We start from the raw sequence: 20,831 nt of genomic DNA on the forward strand, positions 1-20,831 counted from the left end.
AACACCTTTTAGTTTTGCATTTTGCAAGGTAAAAACATTTTGTCAAGGTATTTCTCATATCAGGCCCCCCTTTGTAGCACCCAAGGCTCTCTAGGACCCTAATTTGGTTCTTCCTGCCTTGCAGAAACTACTCTTGGAGCTCATCAGGTACTTTATACTGTTTTAGAGATTCTTGCAAAAAAAGTAGGCTTTATCGTCTGTCAGATGTTTTTCTGAATTGACATCTGTTTCCTTTCCTCCTCCTCCACGACAGGGTTGTTAGGTCTAAGACTATCTTTTCTTCCAAAGGTGGTTTCTGCTTTTCATCTAAATGAGGTATCCAAAGGAATTTGTTCTACATTGCTTTAAAATCCACCATTGCATAGTTCAAAAAAGGTATTTGATTTCAAGAGGATTTTTGGAATTCCAACTCCTAGGGTACAGTACAGGACACATGCAGCTCTCCCTAAACTATCCTTGTAGTTACTCTGTATTGCTTGCTACAAAACTGATGACTTGCGGAGTGCAATAGCTTTATAGGGGAGATGTTGCAGTGCAGCAGGGCCCTAAAAGCTTGCCAGTGTCCACCTAAAGATACAAACCTTAAAAGAGTGTATATGAAAAGGTGGCCTGTACTGTACTCTTAAGATATAGATATACTGGTAAGTAAAAATCCCTCTGTTTTCACTGTCTGCAGCTGCTACATGTCATTTAGTTCTACCTTTGCATATGAAAAACTGATGCACTTTGTCAATTCAGATGGGCCCGGAAAGTGTGCCCCATTATCGAATTCCACCCATTAGACCAGGGATATGCAAACTGTGGTCCTCCAGCTGTTGCAAAGTTACAGGTCCCATCATGCCATTGCCTCTGGATGTCATGCCTGTGGCTGTCAGTGTCTTGCTATGCCTCATGGGACTTGTAGTTCTGCAACAGCTGGGCCTTTGCATATCCCTGCATTAGACCATCCTTTGTGGTCTCAAGGACAGGATCCCTCTCCCTTTCTTATCAGAGTTCACTCCATCAGAGCAATCAGTGATTCTTGGGCATTTCAACATCCGTTTCCCAGGTAGGGCTGCTATCTGGTCTTCTTTTAACATGTTCTAGAAGTTCTACAAAGAAGGTCTTCCCTCTGTTCTGATGCCATCTTCAAAAATAAAATTTTTACAGTCAGCTCTTTAAACTACACACAGTTCCTTATCATTACTGCTAGGCCTGCGTTGATTTGTTATAGAAGTTGGAAGCTTGGCATGTAGGAACCCTTTTTATAGTCCTTTACAACAAGACTGTTTTAAGGCCTTAACCTTCTTTGTTGCCCACCATGATCTCTTTTTTTTTAATGAAAACATTGTTTTACCCTTTGACACCATGCAAAATTTCACCTAAAGAAGATTTCTCTCCATTGTTTGTAGTCAAGAAGGTTTTTGTATAGGTGTTAGGATAAGTTTCACTATGCCAGGGCGATGAGGGCTCAGGCCTGTTTCTTGGGTCTGTAAGTTTGTAACCTGGTCTTCTGTTCATACCTTTTTTTACGTTTTACCTGGAAGCATTTGCAGGTGGTTCTGTGAGTTCTTCCAACAAGTTTTTATTTTGATGTGTTTTTTTTTTTTTTTTTACAGTAAGTATAATAATGCTATTATATTTGTAGGCCTCACCATGCCCTGGCAGACAGTCCCTGCCCTGAGCTTTCTTAAAATAAGGGTGAGGTATAGTCAAGCAACCCAATTCCTGTTCCCTTTGAGAGGCCAGGTACATTTGCTCAGTGTATCAATAATCCAGGGAATATTCACTATAATGAATACTGCCTGATAAGAATTTCCATATGTGTATTATATCTTTGACCTAAATGTTGGAAACCTGATTTTTAATGTCTGTAGGTAGTGTAAACATGTTTTTAGATGTGCTATTCATTCTGTTCATAATGCCCAAAGAGATGAATATAGCATGCACAGTGTATCTCTATTGCAGCATTTAGCAGACTCTGAACTTAGACAGATTTTTTTTTTCTTAATTCAGCACCTATCACATCTTCATCATGTGTATGGTACAAAACCCATAAGATAAAAAGAATCCTAGAGCACTTTCCTACAAGTGTATTTCTATTTCAGAACCACCTGGTGTTTGTTGGTATGGTTGAGCAACGTGATCTTCTCCCCTTCCTCCAAAAAAGCAGTGCTTGGGTCTAAGCTGCAAATTGCTAGCTTGAACACTATCCTGTGGAGAGAGGGAAGCGGTTCACTAATTTGTAGGCACAACCCTGACAGAAGGCAACGTTTTAGGTCTGCAATTTCAAAAAAAGAAAAAAAATGGAGCAAAAAGGAGACAATTATAGGTGACGAGTATCAATTGGAGGTTGTAGAAACTTTCAACAAAATCTAAATGGGCACAGTAAAGGTAATGTGTTTTTTTTTTTTTTTCCCCTTTTCGCTTTACCTTTTTTGAAAAGTATAAAGTATACATTTTCAATAGTTTTCTCATTTCCAAACTACAGACGCCTGATATGATAAGGAATGTAGAGCTCAAGCAGATTGTTGGCTGGGCAACACCAGATTGTCATTGTGTACTTGAAAGAATTTTAGAATCTTAACAACTGTGGCGAAATAGTCCAAACGTATCCTCACATGTATTGAAACAGTTTTGCTATCTTTACCAGGCAGTACCTCCCACGGAATCCATGTCCAACACCCCAGTATCACCATCAGATGCCTCCACCTCATTCAGACACAGTGGAATTCTACCAGAGACTTTCTACAGAAACTCTTTTCTTTATCTTCTATTACCTGGAGGTATGATAATCCACAGGTTTAAATGACTGAATGATTGCAATAAATGACAGACTTTTTTTTTTTTTCAAAACTATCACACAAGCCTAATATTGTCACTGGTAATATCTGCACTAGTGTGCATTTAGTAAAACCGTGTAAAGTCCACTAACCTGGACCATGAAAATTTACTGTGAGCTCTGATTTCTTAATCATGCATTAAGGGATGCGAGATTGATTGGGGTACATTAGGTTATGCTGCTTTTTTCAGGAAATTGGGCACAGACAAACCCCTTCCACTCCACTGATACTCCAGCTTTTGCTAGTGTTCTAGAAGAACAAATGTCTTTTCTCCTGCAAGAAGCAAACTACTTTTTATCAAGATTCCATTTCTTAATCACACAGAGGTCTTTATATTCTTAATTACCGTACTTCAGTTATACTGTCACCCTGAATGGACACTAGCCAATGACATAGGAATCCCCACCCAAGTGTTACCCCTCAGCTAAGTCTTTGCTTTAGTTAGTGTCCTAAGGTGATGGATGGTTTCTCTCTGAAGATCACCTCTTCTTGTCTTACACATCAGGCTTGTTCCTGACACCCCTTATGGGGCAGTGGATGGCTTCACCTGGAACAGTCTTTACTGCAAGAAGGTCAAGAGAGACTGTACACCAACCCCCCCATGCAAGTATGGGAATGGCCTGTAATGCTGCTAGGTCAGTGCTGGATCCTTCAGGCAGTGATCTCCATTTTACAGTGTACCAGGTGACCTCATTGGCCAGGTGCTTTACAGGTCTAGAGTGATTCCCTGAAGGAGAAATTTGAGTCCTTGAAGGCTTAGCGGTGCTCTGCCACGATGGGTATATAATTGGCCTACTGGCCCTAAAGCTTGAACTGGTGAGTGCCTTTGTACTAGTGGATTAGGTGGCAGCATTCCCTATAAGATCCCCTGGTGTGTTGGTCTGCTTATTTGCCATAGCACATGTCTGCCATTTTGCTAGTTCCTTGCACACAACAAATGTTTTTTAGGCTGCTGCAGCTCAGAACAGCCAGAAATGTAACTATTCAACCACAATGCACACCAACTTGCTAAGACCACAAGTATTTGGGGCATTTGTTTACGAGGTGACTGCCACTGAGGTGTTGCAGTTTGTGCCCTACGCCATTTTCATCTGGTTGGCCATTCCTACTTTGGCACAGCAGGCCTACTGATCCTCAGCATAGCTTGAGCAGGCAGAGAGGCGAGGGGCTCCCAATTCCTTCTGTCTCCTGCAGGGTTTGTCCTGCAATAATGACTCCCCAGAGAGTCGGAGATTAGTTCTTAAAAGGGATTTTCCCTCTTTATGTAAAGCCCCCAACCCTCTTGCTCCCTCTCTACATGAAAACGGCAGTGTTTTTTTTTTTTTTTTTTGTTTTTTTGTTTTTTTCAGCATCCAGTGCGGCCCCGCCCTTCCATGCACATCATTCACCTAGGCAAATGACGTGCACAGTGCTTGCTGGGCCTCCTCCAGAGGAAAGTCCACTAGGAGAAAGCTATCCTAGACTGAGAATCCTCTGTAGCTTAGTCTTCTCAGCTGGTATCTTGGGGTCCAGGGCTTCCTCAGAAACAAACCATTATGGTGTTTTTTTCTAGCTAATGTGGTGCACACAGACTTGAAGGTACCCCTGCCAGAATCCTCTTCCTCCAAAGTCTCTAGTTTTTGGTTCTGGCAGCCACCAAAACATCTTAAGTCCTTTCCAGTGCACCGTCACTCACATAAAGTGTCTGACAATTGGGCTCACCCGGAGAATGTGTTTGACCACCAAAGCATTTTGCTCAACAGTATCACATAGAGATATGAGAAGGATCCTGTGGGTCAAATACTGGTAGGTGGAACGGCTCTGCGAGAAACAAATTGAGAGGCTGCCCTTTGAAGACTAATACGTCTTTGGACCATCCTTGATCTAATTCATAAGGTGACTATGGGTAAAAGCTTATTACCCCCCAAAGACAGTGACAGGTGAGAATCCAGTAATGCCGTTGGAATCAGGAGTTGCTATAAGCAACAAGCCTCCGGCTTTAATAAGTCTACATCTTAGTTCCATAAGAAATGGACCCCCCAAGTCTTCCGGATCTGGATTTGAAGGTCTTGGTGATGGGTGCCAGGTGATGCAGAAAGTGTTCTGGATAATTCCTTAGTTCAGAAAACATGGTTGTCAGAGGAGTAGATATTGTCAATCAACATCCTGGAACTTTGGGTGATTTGACTGGCTCTCCTACACCGGCCTGTCTACTTTTGGAGTCTCCCCATCTGAATGCAATCGCACAATGCAATGGCTGTATTATTCTGTATATCAACCATCAGGGAGGGACAAGACATGCTACTAAGAAGCACACCTGATTTTGCCTTGGGTAGAATTTCATGTACCAGCCCTTTACATCGCACACATTCCTGGTGTGGAAAGTTAGCAGGCAGACCTTCTCAGCCATCAGCAATTGAATCTAGTAAAATGGGCCCTGCACCTAAAGGTGAACAAATCTATTGGCAGTACACCAGGTGTGCTGGCAAATGTGTACGTGAATCTATGATGTTACAAGTTTCCAGCTCCAGTTTTTGCAACACCCACCCACGTTTCAACCCTCTACAGCAATGTGTGCAATGGGAATATTGTTTTTCATTCACCTGGAAATGTTCACAGAGAGAGCCTTCAGTGAAGAACACCAGATGTGAATCTTTTGGTGTCCATATTTCACAGGTAACTTCAGGTATCCCTAGGTGCTTATGGTAGATCGTTCCCAATTTAGGTATTTTAAAAAGGCAACTGATCATATACTTAAAATTATTATAAAGTCTTGTTTTTTTGTTTTTCTAATAAAATAAAAAAGATGTTATACTTACCTCCTCTGTGCAATGGTTTTGCATAGGGCAGCCCAGATTCTCCTCTTCTTGGGTCCCTCGCCAGTGCCCCTTGCCCCTCCCTCCTGCTGAGTGCCCCCACAGCAAGCAGCTTTCTATTGGGGCACCCGAGCCAAGCTGCAGCTCCGTGTAGCCATTCAGACACGGAGCTGCCCTTTGACCCTGCCCCCTCTATCTTCTGATTGGCTAACTGAGTTTGACGGCGGTGGGAGCCAATAGCACTGCTGCTGTGTCTCAGCCAATCAGGGGAGAGAGTCTTGGACAGCTGAGGCACTTGTGGACATCGTTGGAGGAAAATCAATCTCATGTAAGTATTAGGGGGGTAAGGGGGGTTGCTGCACACAGAAGGCGTTTTTTTTTTTTTTTTTAATGCATAGAATGCATTAACATAAAAAACTTTCAGACTTTACAACCCTTTTAAATAAGGTAGATTACAGCTGGTGTCTGAGTTGAAAAGCTTTATACTAAATAACTGAAAATGGTATCAAATTCAAGAGAAAGCAAACCAGGTACAATGTAGCAATGTTGCAGTACTGTATCATGTAAAAACAAACAGGATGCTCAAGATAGGGCTGTTTGACTAGATATACTGACACTAATTTGAACTAGGCTGCCTGTTCCAATCTGGTTTGGGAGGATGACATCTGAAACAAATGGATAGAAGTGGAGAGTAGCACCAAGGAGCCCAATATAGTATAGTAAGTGGATTTATTAGAAAAATTGTTAAAATCCGATGATTATGCACTCACATGGGTAAAGTAATGACAGGCATGTCATGGTGGGAAAAGTCCATGGTGCAGGCAGATGGATAACTCGAGCCGCTGGAGGCTTGGTGGAGAGGTAGCCACTGGAGGTGCAGGAAAGAAAGCCGCCTCTGAGAGCGGGATTCAAAGCCGTAGGTGAGACGGAATCTGCAGGAGCCGCAACTACTGGTATCCTCATTCAGATCAGGGGAACCAAAACTTTTCTGGAGGAAACTACCATACAGGGCCATTTAGACACACAACTTCCCTCTCCAGCAGCTAAGTATATGCACTCTCCCTCAGCGGTGTCATAAGGCTGTCCATCCTTCACTGCATGGTAGTTTCCTCCAGTCAAGTTTCAGCTCTTCTGATCCAACTGTAGACACTAGTGGCTGCTTCCGTCTCACCTATGGCTTTGCATCTCACTCTCAGAGGGGGCTTTCTTCCTCTCCGCCAAGCCTCCAGTGGCTCGAGCCATCCATCTACCTGTGGCCATGGACTTTTCCCACCATGACATGCCTGTCATTACTTTACCCATGTGAGTGTATAATCCTATGGTTTTAACTATTTTTCTAATAAATCGACTTCCTACACTATATTGGGCTCCTTGGCGCCTCTCTCCTCTTCTAATCATTTGTTTGCGATATGGCCTTCCCTCCAATTCAACGTCTTTATTAACTGTTGTGCAAATAAGAATGTGTTGTGCATACTGTACATAATAAATCTCAGGGGAGACAAGCTGTAGTCTTTTCCTGAGCAGCCAGAATTGCTGTCAAAGGGTTTAATCCCTCGTTCCCCTTTACAGTCGCTTGCTTTAGTGGTATCGTTGCTTAATCCCATGTTCTGAAGAAATGCTGGTGTTTCTGACTCCCCTACCCTTCTGAAGGCAAGAAAGTTGACCTCCAGGACTGTGTACCACAGTACATGGAAATACTTTTTTTGCCTAGTGTGAATCTTGTAAGTTGCATCCTTGACAGTATGTATAATGGGCCCATTAAGTTTTTCTTCAGAGTAGCATGGGGAGGTTTAAAAGGTAACAACACTTTTGTTAAGTAAAAAGCATTCCCCTCTGGGTGATCTAAGTACATTGCAAGGATTTTAACAAACGTTGCAGATTCCTACTTTTTGTTCATCTGAAGAAATCCCTCTGTTGCTCTGTGTCCATGTGGGAAAGTGAATCTAATGGGAGTGGTTTCATAATGCTCAATCAGCTGCAGCACCTGCTGGGAAGGAAAGCTTGAATGAGGAAAGCTGCTGGGCCTGCATTCCTCTAGAAGTTATTTCCTATTGAGAGTCTCTCACCAAAAATTACATTTTCTCATTTCACCCTTCCAGGACGGCCTACATATGAGAGATTGTGGCTCCACCCTACAGGAAACACAACTAATTTGCAGCTGGTAAAAAGGTCCCACCCATACCTTGAGCTTCAGTTCAGTTGTGTTTCCAACCTACTTCGGAATGTTTTTTTTTTTTTCTTGACCTGAAGGCAAATGAGTGTCTGATAGGTACCCCTGTAAGGCAGGTACGGACGGCCTCTGGGTGGTTCCTCCCTATCTGTGTCCTTTGACAAGGAGCTTACAGGTCGCCAAGCATGCCAGGTAGTCGGTTACCTTAATGAGAAGGTCCCTCCATACCTGAAGTCCTGCTGTCTCTGCAGGAAGAGTCTCCTCCATTGCTCCCCTGTAGCTGGAAGCCGTAAGGATTCCTATTTCCCGCCAAGCGAGTGCGCCTCAAGCCTCGCTTTGAAGACCGGAAGTTCCGGTCAAGAGGAGGAGCGAGCGGAACCCGGAAGGAAGCTCAAGATGGAGGAGACACCGGACCCACGAGTAATCATGGCAGACTCTCCGGCTACTAAGGGGCTGAAACACCCCAAAGAGACCAGAACAACCGCACATCCCATAGAGGAAAAAGCGGCGTTGCAGGTGGCTGCAAGGGAATTCAGAGAGACCGGGTAACTGATTATACCAGTGATGGGGCTGACTGCTGTCTATAGCTTTAGGACAGGCATGCCTTTTTTTCCCTGATTAGCAGCCACAGTGTTAAACAAATAATGTCTGTTGTACACAGAGGTTTCTCTTTTTCTTTTTTGTGCACAGGTCTTCCCTCAACCCAAGAGGCCCCTGTCAGACCCCCATCAAATTCAGCTAGCACTAGCATGTCTAGGAAGTGCGGTAATTGTGGGGACAGGCTGTCTAGATCTTACACAAAGCCATTTTGCCATACATGTATTAATAAGCTGGCAGGGCAGGAAGCATCTGTTTTAATGAAGGATTTTCTTAAATCAGTGCAGGATGAGATGTTAGCTACTATTCGGTCATTCAGGACTACAGCAGCTACCCCTCAGACCTCTACACAGGCAGAGGAAATCTCCAGGGATAGTCTATCCTCCCAGGATAGTGTTTGGTCTAGAACAGGACCCTCATCTCTCCTGTCGGGGTCCCAACCCATTCCCTCGGCACAAGCAAGGGATGAGGAGGATTCAGGGGAAGGTACCAGTCAGATCAGATCCCCTTCCAGTTCAGACGAAGGGTCAGACAGCGATAGTGAGAAGGAAAGGGAGTCTACTACAAGAGTCTCTTTCCCTTAGATTGTATAGAGGGTCTCCTTAAAGTTGTGCATGCCACGGAAGGGATCCCAACACCAGCCAAAGAGTCTTCCATTCAGGATAAAATGTACAAAGGCTTGGGAAGAGCCCAGTACAGAGTAATTCCCATTCATCAGTCTTTAAAAAACATGATTCACCAGGAATGGAAATTTCCTATGAATGCTCTGTCCAGGCCTAAGACCTGGAAAAGAAGGTATCCTTTTGAGGAACAAGAGAGGAGTTTACAAAAAACCCTAAACTAGACGCACCCTTGGCCCAGCTATCAAAAAGGTCAGATTTGTCCTTTGAAAACGCGGGTCACATTAAAGATGTCATGGATCGCAAAATCAAATCCTTATTAAAGAAGGCTTGGTTTTCTAACTCCTATAATTTGACTACTGCTCTAGCAGATACCTGTATGGCCAGAAATGCGAAATCAAGGAACTGTCAAAACATATCTCATACATATAGTTACATAGTAGGTGAGGTTGAATAAAGACAATAGTCCATCCAGTTCAACCTGTGTAGGTGTGTGTGACTGTAATCATCTAACATAGCCCTTTATCTCCTGATCCTTGAGATGTAAGTCTAAGAGTCTTTTGAAAGTCACCATACTACCCGCAGAAACCACCTCTTGTGGTAGACAATTCCACAATCTTGTAGCCCTAACAGTAAAGAACCCCCCACGTTGCCTGAGGTTAAAACGCTTCTCCTCTAATCGCATTGTATGTCCTCGAGTCCTCATGCAATTCCTTCGAATGAACAGCTTTTTTTCTAAGCTGAGATCCCCATTAAGATATTTATAAATTGCTATCATGTCCCCTCTCAGACGTCTCTTCTCCAGGGAAAATAAATCGAGCGATTGCAGCCGCTCTTCATAGGTAAGGTCCTCCAATCCCCTAATTAGTTTAGTTGCCCTTCTCTGGACTCTCTCCAGCTCCAACACATCCCTCCTGAGGACTGGCGACCAGAACTGGACAGAATACTCCAGATGCGGTCGGACCAGAGTTTTATAAAGTGGAAGGATTATAGTCTTATCTCTGGAATACATCCCTTTCTTTATGCATGCTAATATTCTGTTGGCTTTGGAAGCTGCCGCTTGGCATTGCATGCTGTTGCCTAATCTATCATCAACCAAGACTCCCAGATCTTTCTCCATTTTTGAGTCCCCCAAGGGTTCCCCTCCTAACATGTATTGTGTTTTTATGTTTTTGGTCCCCAAGTGCAAAACCTTACACTTCTCCACATTAAACCTCATTTGCCATGTCGTTGCCCACTCCGTAATTTTGTCCAGGTCATTCTGTAGGATATCTGCTTCATGCTGTGCAGTTATTGCCCTGGCCAATTTTGTGTCATCTGCAAAAATTGATAACGAACTACTGATCCCGTCCTCAATGCTGTTTATGAATAAATTGAACAAGGTTGGTCCCAGGACTGAGCCCTGGGGCACCCCGCTTACTACCTCAGCCCAGTCTGAGTATGCGCTGTTTATTACCACCCTTTGGACACGGCCTTTTAGCCAGTTCCGTATCCAAGAGCAAACCCTGCTGTCGATACCTGCAGACCTTATTTTATAAATTAAGCGCTTGTGGGAAACTGTATCAAACGCCTTAGCGAAATCCAAGTACACCACATCCACTGGTCTGCCCCTATCTAGCTCACAGCTCACTTCCTCGTAGAATGCTAAGAGATTGGTTTGACAAGAACGCCCATTTGTAAACCCGTGTTGGTTACTACTGATGTTGTTGTCTTTAGCATACTCTACGATATAGTCCCTTATCATCCCCTCCAGAAGTTTACATACTATTGATGTCAAACTGACAGGCCTATAATTTCCCGGGATATGTCTCTGGCCCTTTTTGAATATCGGAATCACGTTAGCCTTCCTCCAATCCCCTGGTACATCTCCTGTCCTAATACTGTCAGCAAAGGTTAGGAACAGTGGTCTAGATATAACCATACTGAGTTCCTTGAGCACTCTCGGATGTACGCCATCCGGGCCTGGTGATTTGTTTGTGTTAAGTTTATCCAGTCTTTCCCTGATTTCCCCCTCTGTTAGCCATAGTGGCAAGTCCTGTGTATTACTACTAACCATACAGTCATGGTCAGTGTACCCCTCCTTTTCCTGCGTAAAGACTGACGAGAAAAAAGCATTCAGCACGGTTGCTTTTTCAGTGTCCTCTGTAACCATCCTCCCATCATCGTTAATTATGTGTGCAATATGCTCTGCCCTAGTTTTTTTGCTGTTGATATATTTAAAGAATTTCTTTGGGTTTTTTTTACTATCCTCCGCTATTTGTCTCTCAAAGTTGATTTTAGCCATCTTGATTTCGTGTTTACACTTCTTATTTTCCTCCTTGTATTGCTGGAAGGCCGATACTGTGCCCTCTGATTTATATTTCTTGAAGGCCAATTTTTTTCCCCTAATAAGTTTTTTAACGCTACGGTTTAGCCAGCCAGGTTTGGCTTTGTCTCTTCTAAATTTATTCCCCATAGGAATGCACTGCAAGATGCCTTTGCTTAATATGTTCCTAAAGCATTCCCATTTTTCCTCAGTGGTCAGGGATCCCAGGGTTTGGTCCCAGTTTACCCTTTCCATCATTGAGTACAATTTTGGAAAGTCTGCCCTTCTGAAGTTTAGGGTTCTTATGTTCCCCACTTGCCTTTTTATATTGTTATTTATACTAAATGTGATCATCCTGTGATCGCTAGAGCCCAGATTGTCCTGGACTCCTACCTCCGAGATTATGTCTGGGTCATTAGTGATCAATAGATCCAGGATTGCATTCTCTCTAGTAGGGGAATCCACCAACTGTGACATGTAGTTATCCTGTAAGGTTTCCGTGAATAGACGGGCCTTATGCGAGTGTGCAGTCCCCTCTTCCCAGTCAATGTCGGGATAATTGAAGTCCCCCAATATGATGACTGATCCCAGTTTTGCCGCTTTACCTATTAGTGCTAAAAATTCCAGCTCTACCTCCTCCCCTTGGTTAGGTGGCCTATAGCAAACCCCCACAACTACTTTTCCCTTATCTTCTTCCCTATCGAGTTCAACCCACACAGATTCTAACTCCATGCTCATCCCATCCGTAATGTCACTCCTTTCTAGCACCTCTCAACAATGGAAGGATCACAAGGCATACTAGATTCCCTATCTGTGTTTGGGAAAGCGGTGTCTTACTTAGCAGACTCAGCGGTGGAGTCGGTAATAGCCTCTGCAGCTCTTGTGAATTCTGCTAGGAGGGCAGTTTGGGTCACAGCGTGGGAAGGAGATGTATCTTCCAAGCTAAGACTTTGTGCTTTGCCCTTTTGAAGGGTCTTTTTTGTTTGGCTCGGGTCTGGATGATGTTTTATCCAGATCCTCAGAGAAGAGGAAAGAAATCCCCACTAAGAGGAAGGACAAGTTGGGGAGGTATTCCTTTCGGAACTTCCAAGACAGAAACCAACAAAGACCCTTCAGGGGAAAACCCAAGAGAGGGGGTCTGGCAAGGGGGAAGCAAATAGCTAACTTGCTGTTCCTCAAACCTGGACCCAACGCCAAGGAGACCAAGTGACGCCAGCGTTAGGGTAGGGGGCAGGTTAGCCCATTTTGTTCTCCAATGGGAAAACATCTCAACCAGCCCCTACATTCTCCAAATTATTCGGGAAGGATACCGATTGGAGTTTTCCTCTCGGCCAGGGACAGAAATAACGATGACATATCCCTTTAAAAGATAGACAAAAAAAAGGAAGCCCTGCTAGAAGGTATTCAAGAGTTAGCGAAACAGAGGGTAATTACACCTGTACCGTTAAGCCAGGTATTCCAGGGCTTTTACTCCCACATATTTGTGGTGCCAAAACCCTCAGGGAAATTTTGTCTAGTTATAAACCTCAAAAAGTTAAACAAATTTCTAATTTACAAGAAGTTCTCTATGGAGAACATTTATGCAGTCAGAAAAAAATCTGTTAAAAAACATATTTATGACTACACTGGATCTAAGGGATGCCTACCTTCATGTCCCAATCTATCCAGAACATCAGGCATTCCTCAGATTTGCAGTAGTGACGGAAGGAGGGACTGCACATTGGCAGTTAAGAGCTCTTCCTTTTGGCTTGGCGGCCAGTCCAAGGATCTTTAGGAAGATCTTTGCAGAAGCAGTAGGCCATCTTCATCTTCAGGGCCTAAATTTGATCCCATATCTGGACGATATGCAAGATCAGTTAAGCAGGCCACGGCAGACACCCAAAGAGCCATTTTAGTCCTACAGACGTTGGGGTGGCTTATAAATGTGGAAAAATCTTCAATAGAGCCCGCATAGGTCCAAGTCTATCTGGGGTACCAGATGGATTCCAGGGTGAAGGAACTTTTTCTCCCAGAAGAAAAGGTGGTATCGGCGGGGGGAAATGTTTGTTCTCGCCCTCTGTGTTCCAGGAGACAGATTATGAGGATTTTGGGTCTGATGAGAGCTTGTATCCCAGCAGTAGAGTGGGCCCAACTTCACTCACGAGACCTCCAATTTTTCCACCTGTTCTCTTGGAACAAGAGACAGGAGTACCTAGACGAGAAGATTACGCTGTCCCCTCAAATAATATCGTCCCTAAGGTGGTGGACAGTCCCTCAAAACTAAAGGAAAGGCAGATTCTGGTGTCAAGAGCAACCCTTAAGGACCACCACGGACGCGAGCTCCGAGGGGTGGGGAGCTCACCTAGAGGGAGCTCATGTCCAAGGCACCTGGGATATACAGATAAGTCAGGCCTCATCCAACTACAGGGAGCTGAAGGCAGTGGAAGAAGCCATAAAAGCGTTCGAAAGGGACATCTCAGGAAAAGAAGTCCAGATTCATTCAGACAATGCTACAACAGTAGCTTACCTGAATCATCAAGGAGGGACCAGATCAGACACCCTGTTAAGGTTAGCCCCGGAGACTCTGGGCTGGGCAGAAAAGAGAGTGATCTCCCTATCAGTGGTGCACATAAAAGGGAAGGACAACTGGGAAGCGGACTTCCTCAGTCGCCATTCCATCAAGCAGACAGAGTGGGAACTGAATCCCAGAATATTTCAGCTTCTAGTTCAAAAGTTTGGTCAGCCAGAGGTGGATATGTTTGAAGCAAGTTCTTCTCCCTGACACAACAAAAGGACATGTTGGGCTTGGATGCTCTGGCACAGCCATGGCACTTCAAACTAGCATATGCATTTCCTCCTCAAACTTTGATTCCAAGAGTTCTACAGAAACTCAGTGGATGTCCGGAACTACGTCTCATCTTGATTGCTCCTTGGTGGCCAAAGAGGACGTGGTTCGCGACTCTAATATCCCTGTCAGTTACAGCCCCTTGGAAACTCCCAGAGATTCCGGACCTGTTACTACAGGCACATTTTATTCACCCCAGACCACAATTTTTTCAATTAACAGCCTGGGTAGTGCCCGCCAAATGCTAAAAGAAAAAGGGTGTTCAGACAGGGTCATTGATACCCTCCTCCTAAGTAGTAAGCCAGTGACGAGGAAAATTTATTCCAAAATTTGGAAAAAATTCTGTTCTTGGCAGAGTCAGAAGAAGAAGAATTCCTCTGCCTTAATCCCAGTGATTCTGGAATTTTTGCAGGATGGGGTAGATAAGGGGGTGGCAGTTAACACCCTTATAGTACAAGTAGCAGCACTTTGTTTTTTTAGATAAAAGCCTGGCCAAGGAACCTTTAATTAAAAGATTTTTGATAGCACGGGGAAGAGTTACCCCGATTAATAGAGCTAGTTTCCCAGCGTGGAATTTAACACAGGTACTAGAGACATTATCTAGTGAACCCTTTGAACCTTTGGATAAGGTTACCCTGAATATTTTGACCATTAAGTTTGTTTTTCTGTTGGCAATTACCACAGCCAGAAGAGTGGGAGATTTACAAAGCTTGTCAATTCCATTGCTTGGATGTAAGAAGGTGTCTTCTCACCTATTTAGAAAGGACCTAAGGATTTAGGAGATCTAGTCACCTGTTGGTTCTACATTCTGGACCAAGAAAAGGATTGCAAGCATCAAAACCTTCGATTTCTAGGTGGATCAGGCAAGCCATTAGTATGTCTTATAAGGTGTCCGGTATTCCCACACCAGCAAACCTAAAGGCACATTCTACAAGGGGCATAGCAACATCCTGGGCCGAAAGAGCAGGAGCCTCCTGGGATCAGATCCGCCATGCAGCCATCTGGTCCAGTCAAGATACCTTCCTAAAGCACGATCGCGTGGATGTACTGTCCAGATAAGATTTTGCCTTTGGTAGAAAGGTCTTACAGGCAGTGGTCCCTCCCTAAGGCAGGCCAGTATGGATTCCTTTATCCTCTCGTATGTAGGCGTCCTGGAAGGGTGAAATGAGAAAACTTACCGTTAGTTTACCGGTAACGGTCTTTCTATGAACCCTTCCAGGACGGCCGGCCTACTTCCCGCCCGGAGGTGGTGGTGAGTAAATAAAAAAAAGAAAGAAAAAATGTGTGTGTATGTAACAGTTATTGAATAACTGTGTCCCTTGAAAGTCCAGTTGGAAAGTTACTTTTCTATTACTGAAGCTCAAGGTATGGGTGGGACCTTTTTAACATCTGCAAATTAGTTGTGTTTCCTGTAGGGTGGAGCCACAATCTCTCATATGTAGGCCGTCCTGGAAGGGTTCATAGAAAGACCGTTACCGGTAAACTAACGGTAAGTTTTTGTTGCAGGGGATGCCTGAAATCCAACTTGTATCTTAGTGTAGACTTCTGGGGAAACCAGTGAGCCAATCGCACAAGCAGGAAATTGTTTCTGGGGGCGTGCTGCACGCATTTTGTGTACAGAACACCTCCAGGTAGCGATATTGGATTGCATTTTCAGAAAATTGCAGCAGCTTCAGATTAAAAGGGAAAGGTATTTTTTATCCACTTACTGACCAGCCACGTAGATCTACGTCGGCTGACTGAGTGGTTGTACCGGGGTGATGCCTCTAGCTAGAGGCATCACCCCGGTCCAGTTTTTTAGACCTGGCGGTCGGTTTTCTAGCGGTAACTCCCGATGCGGCTCGGGAGCCGCTCGATCGTTACCCCAGTGAGTCCCACCGAGAGACCTGAGCAACCAGCCGGCGCGTCCGCCGGCCGGATGGAGTCCCGATGAAAGCTAGATGCGGCTTCGATCAGGTATCCGATGACGTAACCCGGAGGCGCGGCGTCCATGACATCACATCCGGGTTACTCGGCTGCTAAGGCGCCGAATTTAAAAAGTGACTGCATTCAAAAATGCAGTTTTTGGCATTTTGAATACATGGAACTGTAGTGGAGGGGTCTAGGGTCTTTTAGACCCCGATCCCTCCATAAAGAGTACCTGTCACTGCCTATTGCTGTCACAAGGGATGTTTACATTGCTTGTGACAGCAATAAATAATGATTTTTAGCCGCCCCCGTCGCCGTGAGCTCACGCACGAAAGAAAACTTATACGGGAAGTGGCACCACAAATAAAATCACTGTTCAAACCACACATGTGAGGTATCGCCGGGATGGCCAGAGCGTGAGCAATAATTAAAAAAAAAAAAGGGCTACACTCTAAACTGGTAACCGTTAAAAATTTTTAAAACGTCACCTTTGGAGATTTTTATTGACCGTAGTTCGTCGCCATTCCGTGGGTTTGCGCAATTTTAAACCGTAACATGTTTGGTATCTATTTACTCAGCGTGACATCATCTTTCACACTATACAAAAAAATGGTCTAACTTTACTGTTTATTTTTTTTTAAATGCAGTGAAATGTCATTTTTCGGAATTTTTCCCAAAAAATGGCGTTTGAAAGACCGCTGCGCAAATAGCGCGTGAGAAAAAATATTGCTATGACCGCCATTTTACTTTCCAGAGTCTTTGCTAAAATATATATATATATATATATATATATATATACAGTAATCCCCCGCTACATCGCGGTTCAGTTTTTGCGGTCCCGGTAATTCGCGGTTTTTTTTGTAATGTTATTTTACTATATAAATCATTAAAAATGAAAGATTTTTGTGTTTTTCATAGCTCTTGCTCTGTCTCTAAGTATCTTTTATGTGTTTAAATGAGTTTCTATTGTTTTAACAGTGTGTTTAAAGACCTTAAAATGCTTCTACACGTACAGTGACAGTAAAAAAATCATGCCTACAATGCATTTTAATAGGGTTTTTCTATTTCGCGGAATTTCACTTTTCGCGGCTGGGTCCGGAACGTAACCCCCGCAATGGAGGGGGGTTTACTGTGTGTATATGTATATGTATATATATATATATATATATATATATATATATATATATAAAATGTTTGGGGTTTCTATGTAGTTTCCTAGCAAAAAATACTGATTTTAACTTGTGAACAAAATGTGTCAAAAATGGGCTCGGTCCTTAACCACTTGCCGACCACTCACTGAGCTGGTACTGCGGCAAAGTGGCTCAGACCTAGACCTACATCGCTGGACAATGCCCCCTCTCGGCGGCGCGCGCCGATGGAGACCCCTTGAGGGACACTTGACAAAGGAGTGCGCATGCTCGACCACGGCATGTTGCGCATGCTCCGAAACATGTAGTGATGCCCGGATACGCCCACTAAGCCCAGACTGCCCGTGACGTCAGACGCTGCCGGCCCCCGCCAAAACAGCTCTCTGCATCTCCTCAGCTGTCCCGACTCGGAAGCCGCCTGAGATCACCCTCGGACCCCTCCCGGACGATCGGACCGCACCAGGACACAGAGAAGGCGACCAGCCACCTGACTACCCCACGGAGGGCACCATAGTGATTGATTTAATTCGATCCCAGATGTGAGTCACCAATCCTGCTTGTTTTTAATCAATAAAACCCTTTTTTTTTTTTACTGCACTCCAGTGGCGCTTCTCCCCTCATCTTTTATGGTACACTTCGAGCCGTTTCGCTCACCCGGATAGCAGCCCTGAGTGCTGCCCAGCCCTGTATTTTCTCCCCCCCCCCCCCTATCCACCCGGACCAGTGGATTTTTACTCCCCACCCCTCTCCCCTCTGCACCGAGGTCAGCCCAACATTATACATTACAGGCACTGGAACCTTTTACTCCATCCCCCCTCCAAGGCTCCTCCAGCGTGCAGCCCCTTGATGTGCCAGTATCTTTATCTACCTCCATCTGACTGTCAGCCCCCACTAGCAGCCACAACAGAGATTCGCACCCCCTGTGAGCGCCGATTTACATACTTTCTACAAAACCTGCACAGATTGTTGATGCACTATATGGGCTGTTCCAGTAGTGGGTCCTGCCATTTCAGTTCTCATTAAACCCCTTTACGTTTCCTAATGAGGATGTTTCTTCTTTTAAGGATTCTGTTAATAGGCATCTGGATGTCCTCTTAAATTCCTTCGTTCTCTATTGTTCATCAACAGACGCAGCTCCATCTTTATTACTAGTAGTAGGGTTATGCTCCTCTCCTTTAGGAATAGGCACTAGGCAGGCAAAAAGCTTAACCACACCTATGTAGGCTGTTTATGCAGGCATAACCCCTCACACTCTGCTATCATTAATCAGTTTGTTCTGCCCAGTGTTAGGAATAGAACCTAGTCCTGCTGGGACTTCGGTCTTAGCTGTAACAGGGAAAGTTTGTGATTTTTTTTATTTTTTCACTAGTTAGTTCCTGAGGACCAAGATCCAGAGGAACTACAAGCAACAGCCGGCTGTGATTTTCGCACTAGATAATCTAGATCCTTAAGGTCTCCCAGCCTGGCCATCGAGCGTGAGCAAGTTCTAGTCCAGAACTAGGCCTCGCCACGACAGTGCCTCTATGGATGGGGATGAGCCTGCGAGTGGACAGTTTCGCTGGGATGCACACAACCTTGATCGCCCTGAGTCGCAGCTTCCCTTTGGCTGACAGCACCCCCATCCTGGGTGGGAGGTGATCTGTCTCGGAGTGGCGCCCACCTGGTACCGTGTTATGGTGAGTAAATGTTGCCCCCGAAAACCCCTGTCGGTCTAAGGGAGGTCGTGGGCCCCTCCCTGGAATGGTTGGACCTCAGGGGTTCCCTGGCACCTCGGACTAGTCTGGTATTCCCCTTGGCATTCCCCTAGCCCTAGCAGGTTTTTACCTGCGGGGGGCAGTAATAACACGCCAGTTATTGCGCTTATTTGGGGGAGGGGTGGTCCTGTGTGTGTCCCTGGTCAGGGACCTTTTAGATGCCTTTTTTTCTGGGACCCCTTTTGGGGGTCCTGGAGACTGCATGGCGTGCCGTGGGGGGCCACAATTTTGCTGTGGTTCATGATTTCTATGTTTCTATTAAGATTGCATGGGCAGCCATTTTATATAATTCCCCATTGAGAATGTATGAGCGGCCATGTTTTTGAAGTCCATGGGCCAGACAGATTTGCAGCATGGTTCTTTACAGATAGAGTCAGGGTTTTCTCTTCCTCTTCCTGTTCAGTCAGTATCATACACTGATCGTGCTGGCAGCTTCTTGTGGTCTGGTAACGTTTTTCTTTCTCATATGCTCTGCTATTATTATATAATTATCAGGGATTGAGAGCCCGCAGTGTTAGCGATGGGACCACGCTTTTTGCTGTCTTAAAGGGACAGTACCCTGAAAAATTTTATTACATAACTTGGAGTCCCAGGATACAATTTCACCTGCAGAGACCCACTTGGAGCGATAGCGGGACCTTCTATTTCCCAGTCTCAGCCAGAGATGGATTTGGTCATTTCTGGTGCTGCAAACGCCCTCCGCCCTCACCTACATCAGCAGGGTCTTCGGACTCTGAGATAGATATGGCTGCCGCGGACGCAGACCACCTTGAGAGGTCCTTGTCTTCGCATTCTGACGGTAGAGGACCTGTCCTCTACGACCGCAGCGTGGGAACGCGCATTGGTGGAAGCTCTGATAGTTTCTGTGCGGGAAATTCTAAAAATGGCTGATCTACAGCGTCAGTTACGCAGGTCGGGGAAAGTGTTTCCTTGCCCAGAATTTTTTCACTCCATTGTAGGGCCGAGACAACTAATCAATTATAAAAATAGTTGTGAACTATTTTCATAATCGATTAGTTGGTCAGCCAATTATTTGGCCTGCATACAAAATGTGCTATTTGTTTACATATCTGGAAATACAGTACAGCACACACAGCTTAGTACACCCTCCATACATGTCATAAGACACAGTGCAGCACACATACAGCTCAGTACACTCTCCATGCATGTCACTAACTGCCTGAGAACTTGTGAATGTGTGAGGAGCAATGCCTCATTTAGTTTTGGGCAGTAGGTGAGTGGTCCTAAAGGCAGAAAGGCAGAAGTTTCTTTACCTTGCTATAGGGGCATGCTATACTATACTTTGCAGCTTGCTATAGGGGCATTCTGAAGGCAGGATGAGCCAGTCAGTGGGGGACCCCAGAAGAGGAGAATCTGAGCTGCTCTGTGCAAAACCATTGCACAGAGCCGGTAAGTATAACATTTGTTTTTTTAGTGTTTTTTATTCTGCCCAACAACAAATTGGCAAAAAAAAAAGCATAAATAATGCAAAACGAAAATCGCAGCAAAATTATGTGCGCAAAAAGCACTGCAGAAACCGATCAAAAGCAAACTGCACAGGGTTGAACTGAGCCTTATGCTGGCCATACATATATAGATTTTCACATGAGAATAGTTATACGAAAAATCTTTGTACATTCGCTGAATGAAAGAATGTCGTTTAAAAATTTCACTTGCTTTTAATATTGAGTTTTATAATGAATTTCTGAACAAAAATCACATACACTGTCTAAAAATTATTCTGTCTGTTCTCAGAGTGGATTAGAGATTTTGCTCCCTTACTATATAGTTATTTATATTGACAAATGCATTGAGATATTTAAGAATAAATTGCCTTTTTTTTTTAAAAAAAACTTTACATATTAACTAAATTGCACACCACAATTTT

General features: G+C 44.5%; 1 protein-coding gene across 2 annotated transcripts in view; it reads left to right on the top strand.

The window, feature by feature from the left end:
- Positions 1 to 20,831, top strand: part of CNOT3 (CCR4-NOT transcription complex subunit 3) — an 894,807-nt gene that overhangs the window by 837,545 nt on the left and 36,431 nt on the right. For both annotated transcript variants that reach the window (XM_082273841.1, XM_082273842.1), the window contains exon 16: positions 2,633 to 2,765. In XM_082273841.1, coding sequence (XP_082129967.1) covers positions 2,633 to 2,765 — 133 coding nt within the window. The remainder of the gene's footprint in view (positions 1 to 2,632; positions 2,766 to 20,831) is intronic.

The sequence above is a fragment of the Pelophylax lessonae genome (assembly GCF_965119305.1).
Source record: "Pelophylax lessonae genome assembly, chromosome: 12".
Taxonomy (NCBI): domain Eukaryota; kingdom Metazoa; phylum Chordata; class Amphibia; order Anura; family Ranidae; genus Pelophylax; species Pelophylax lessonae.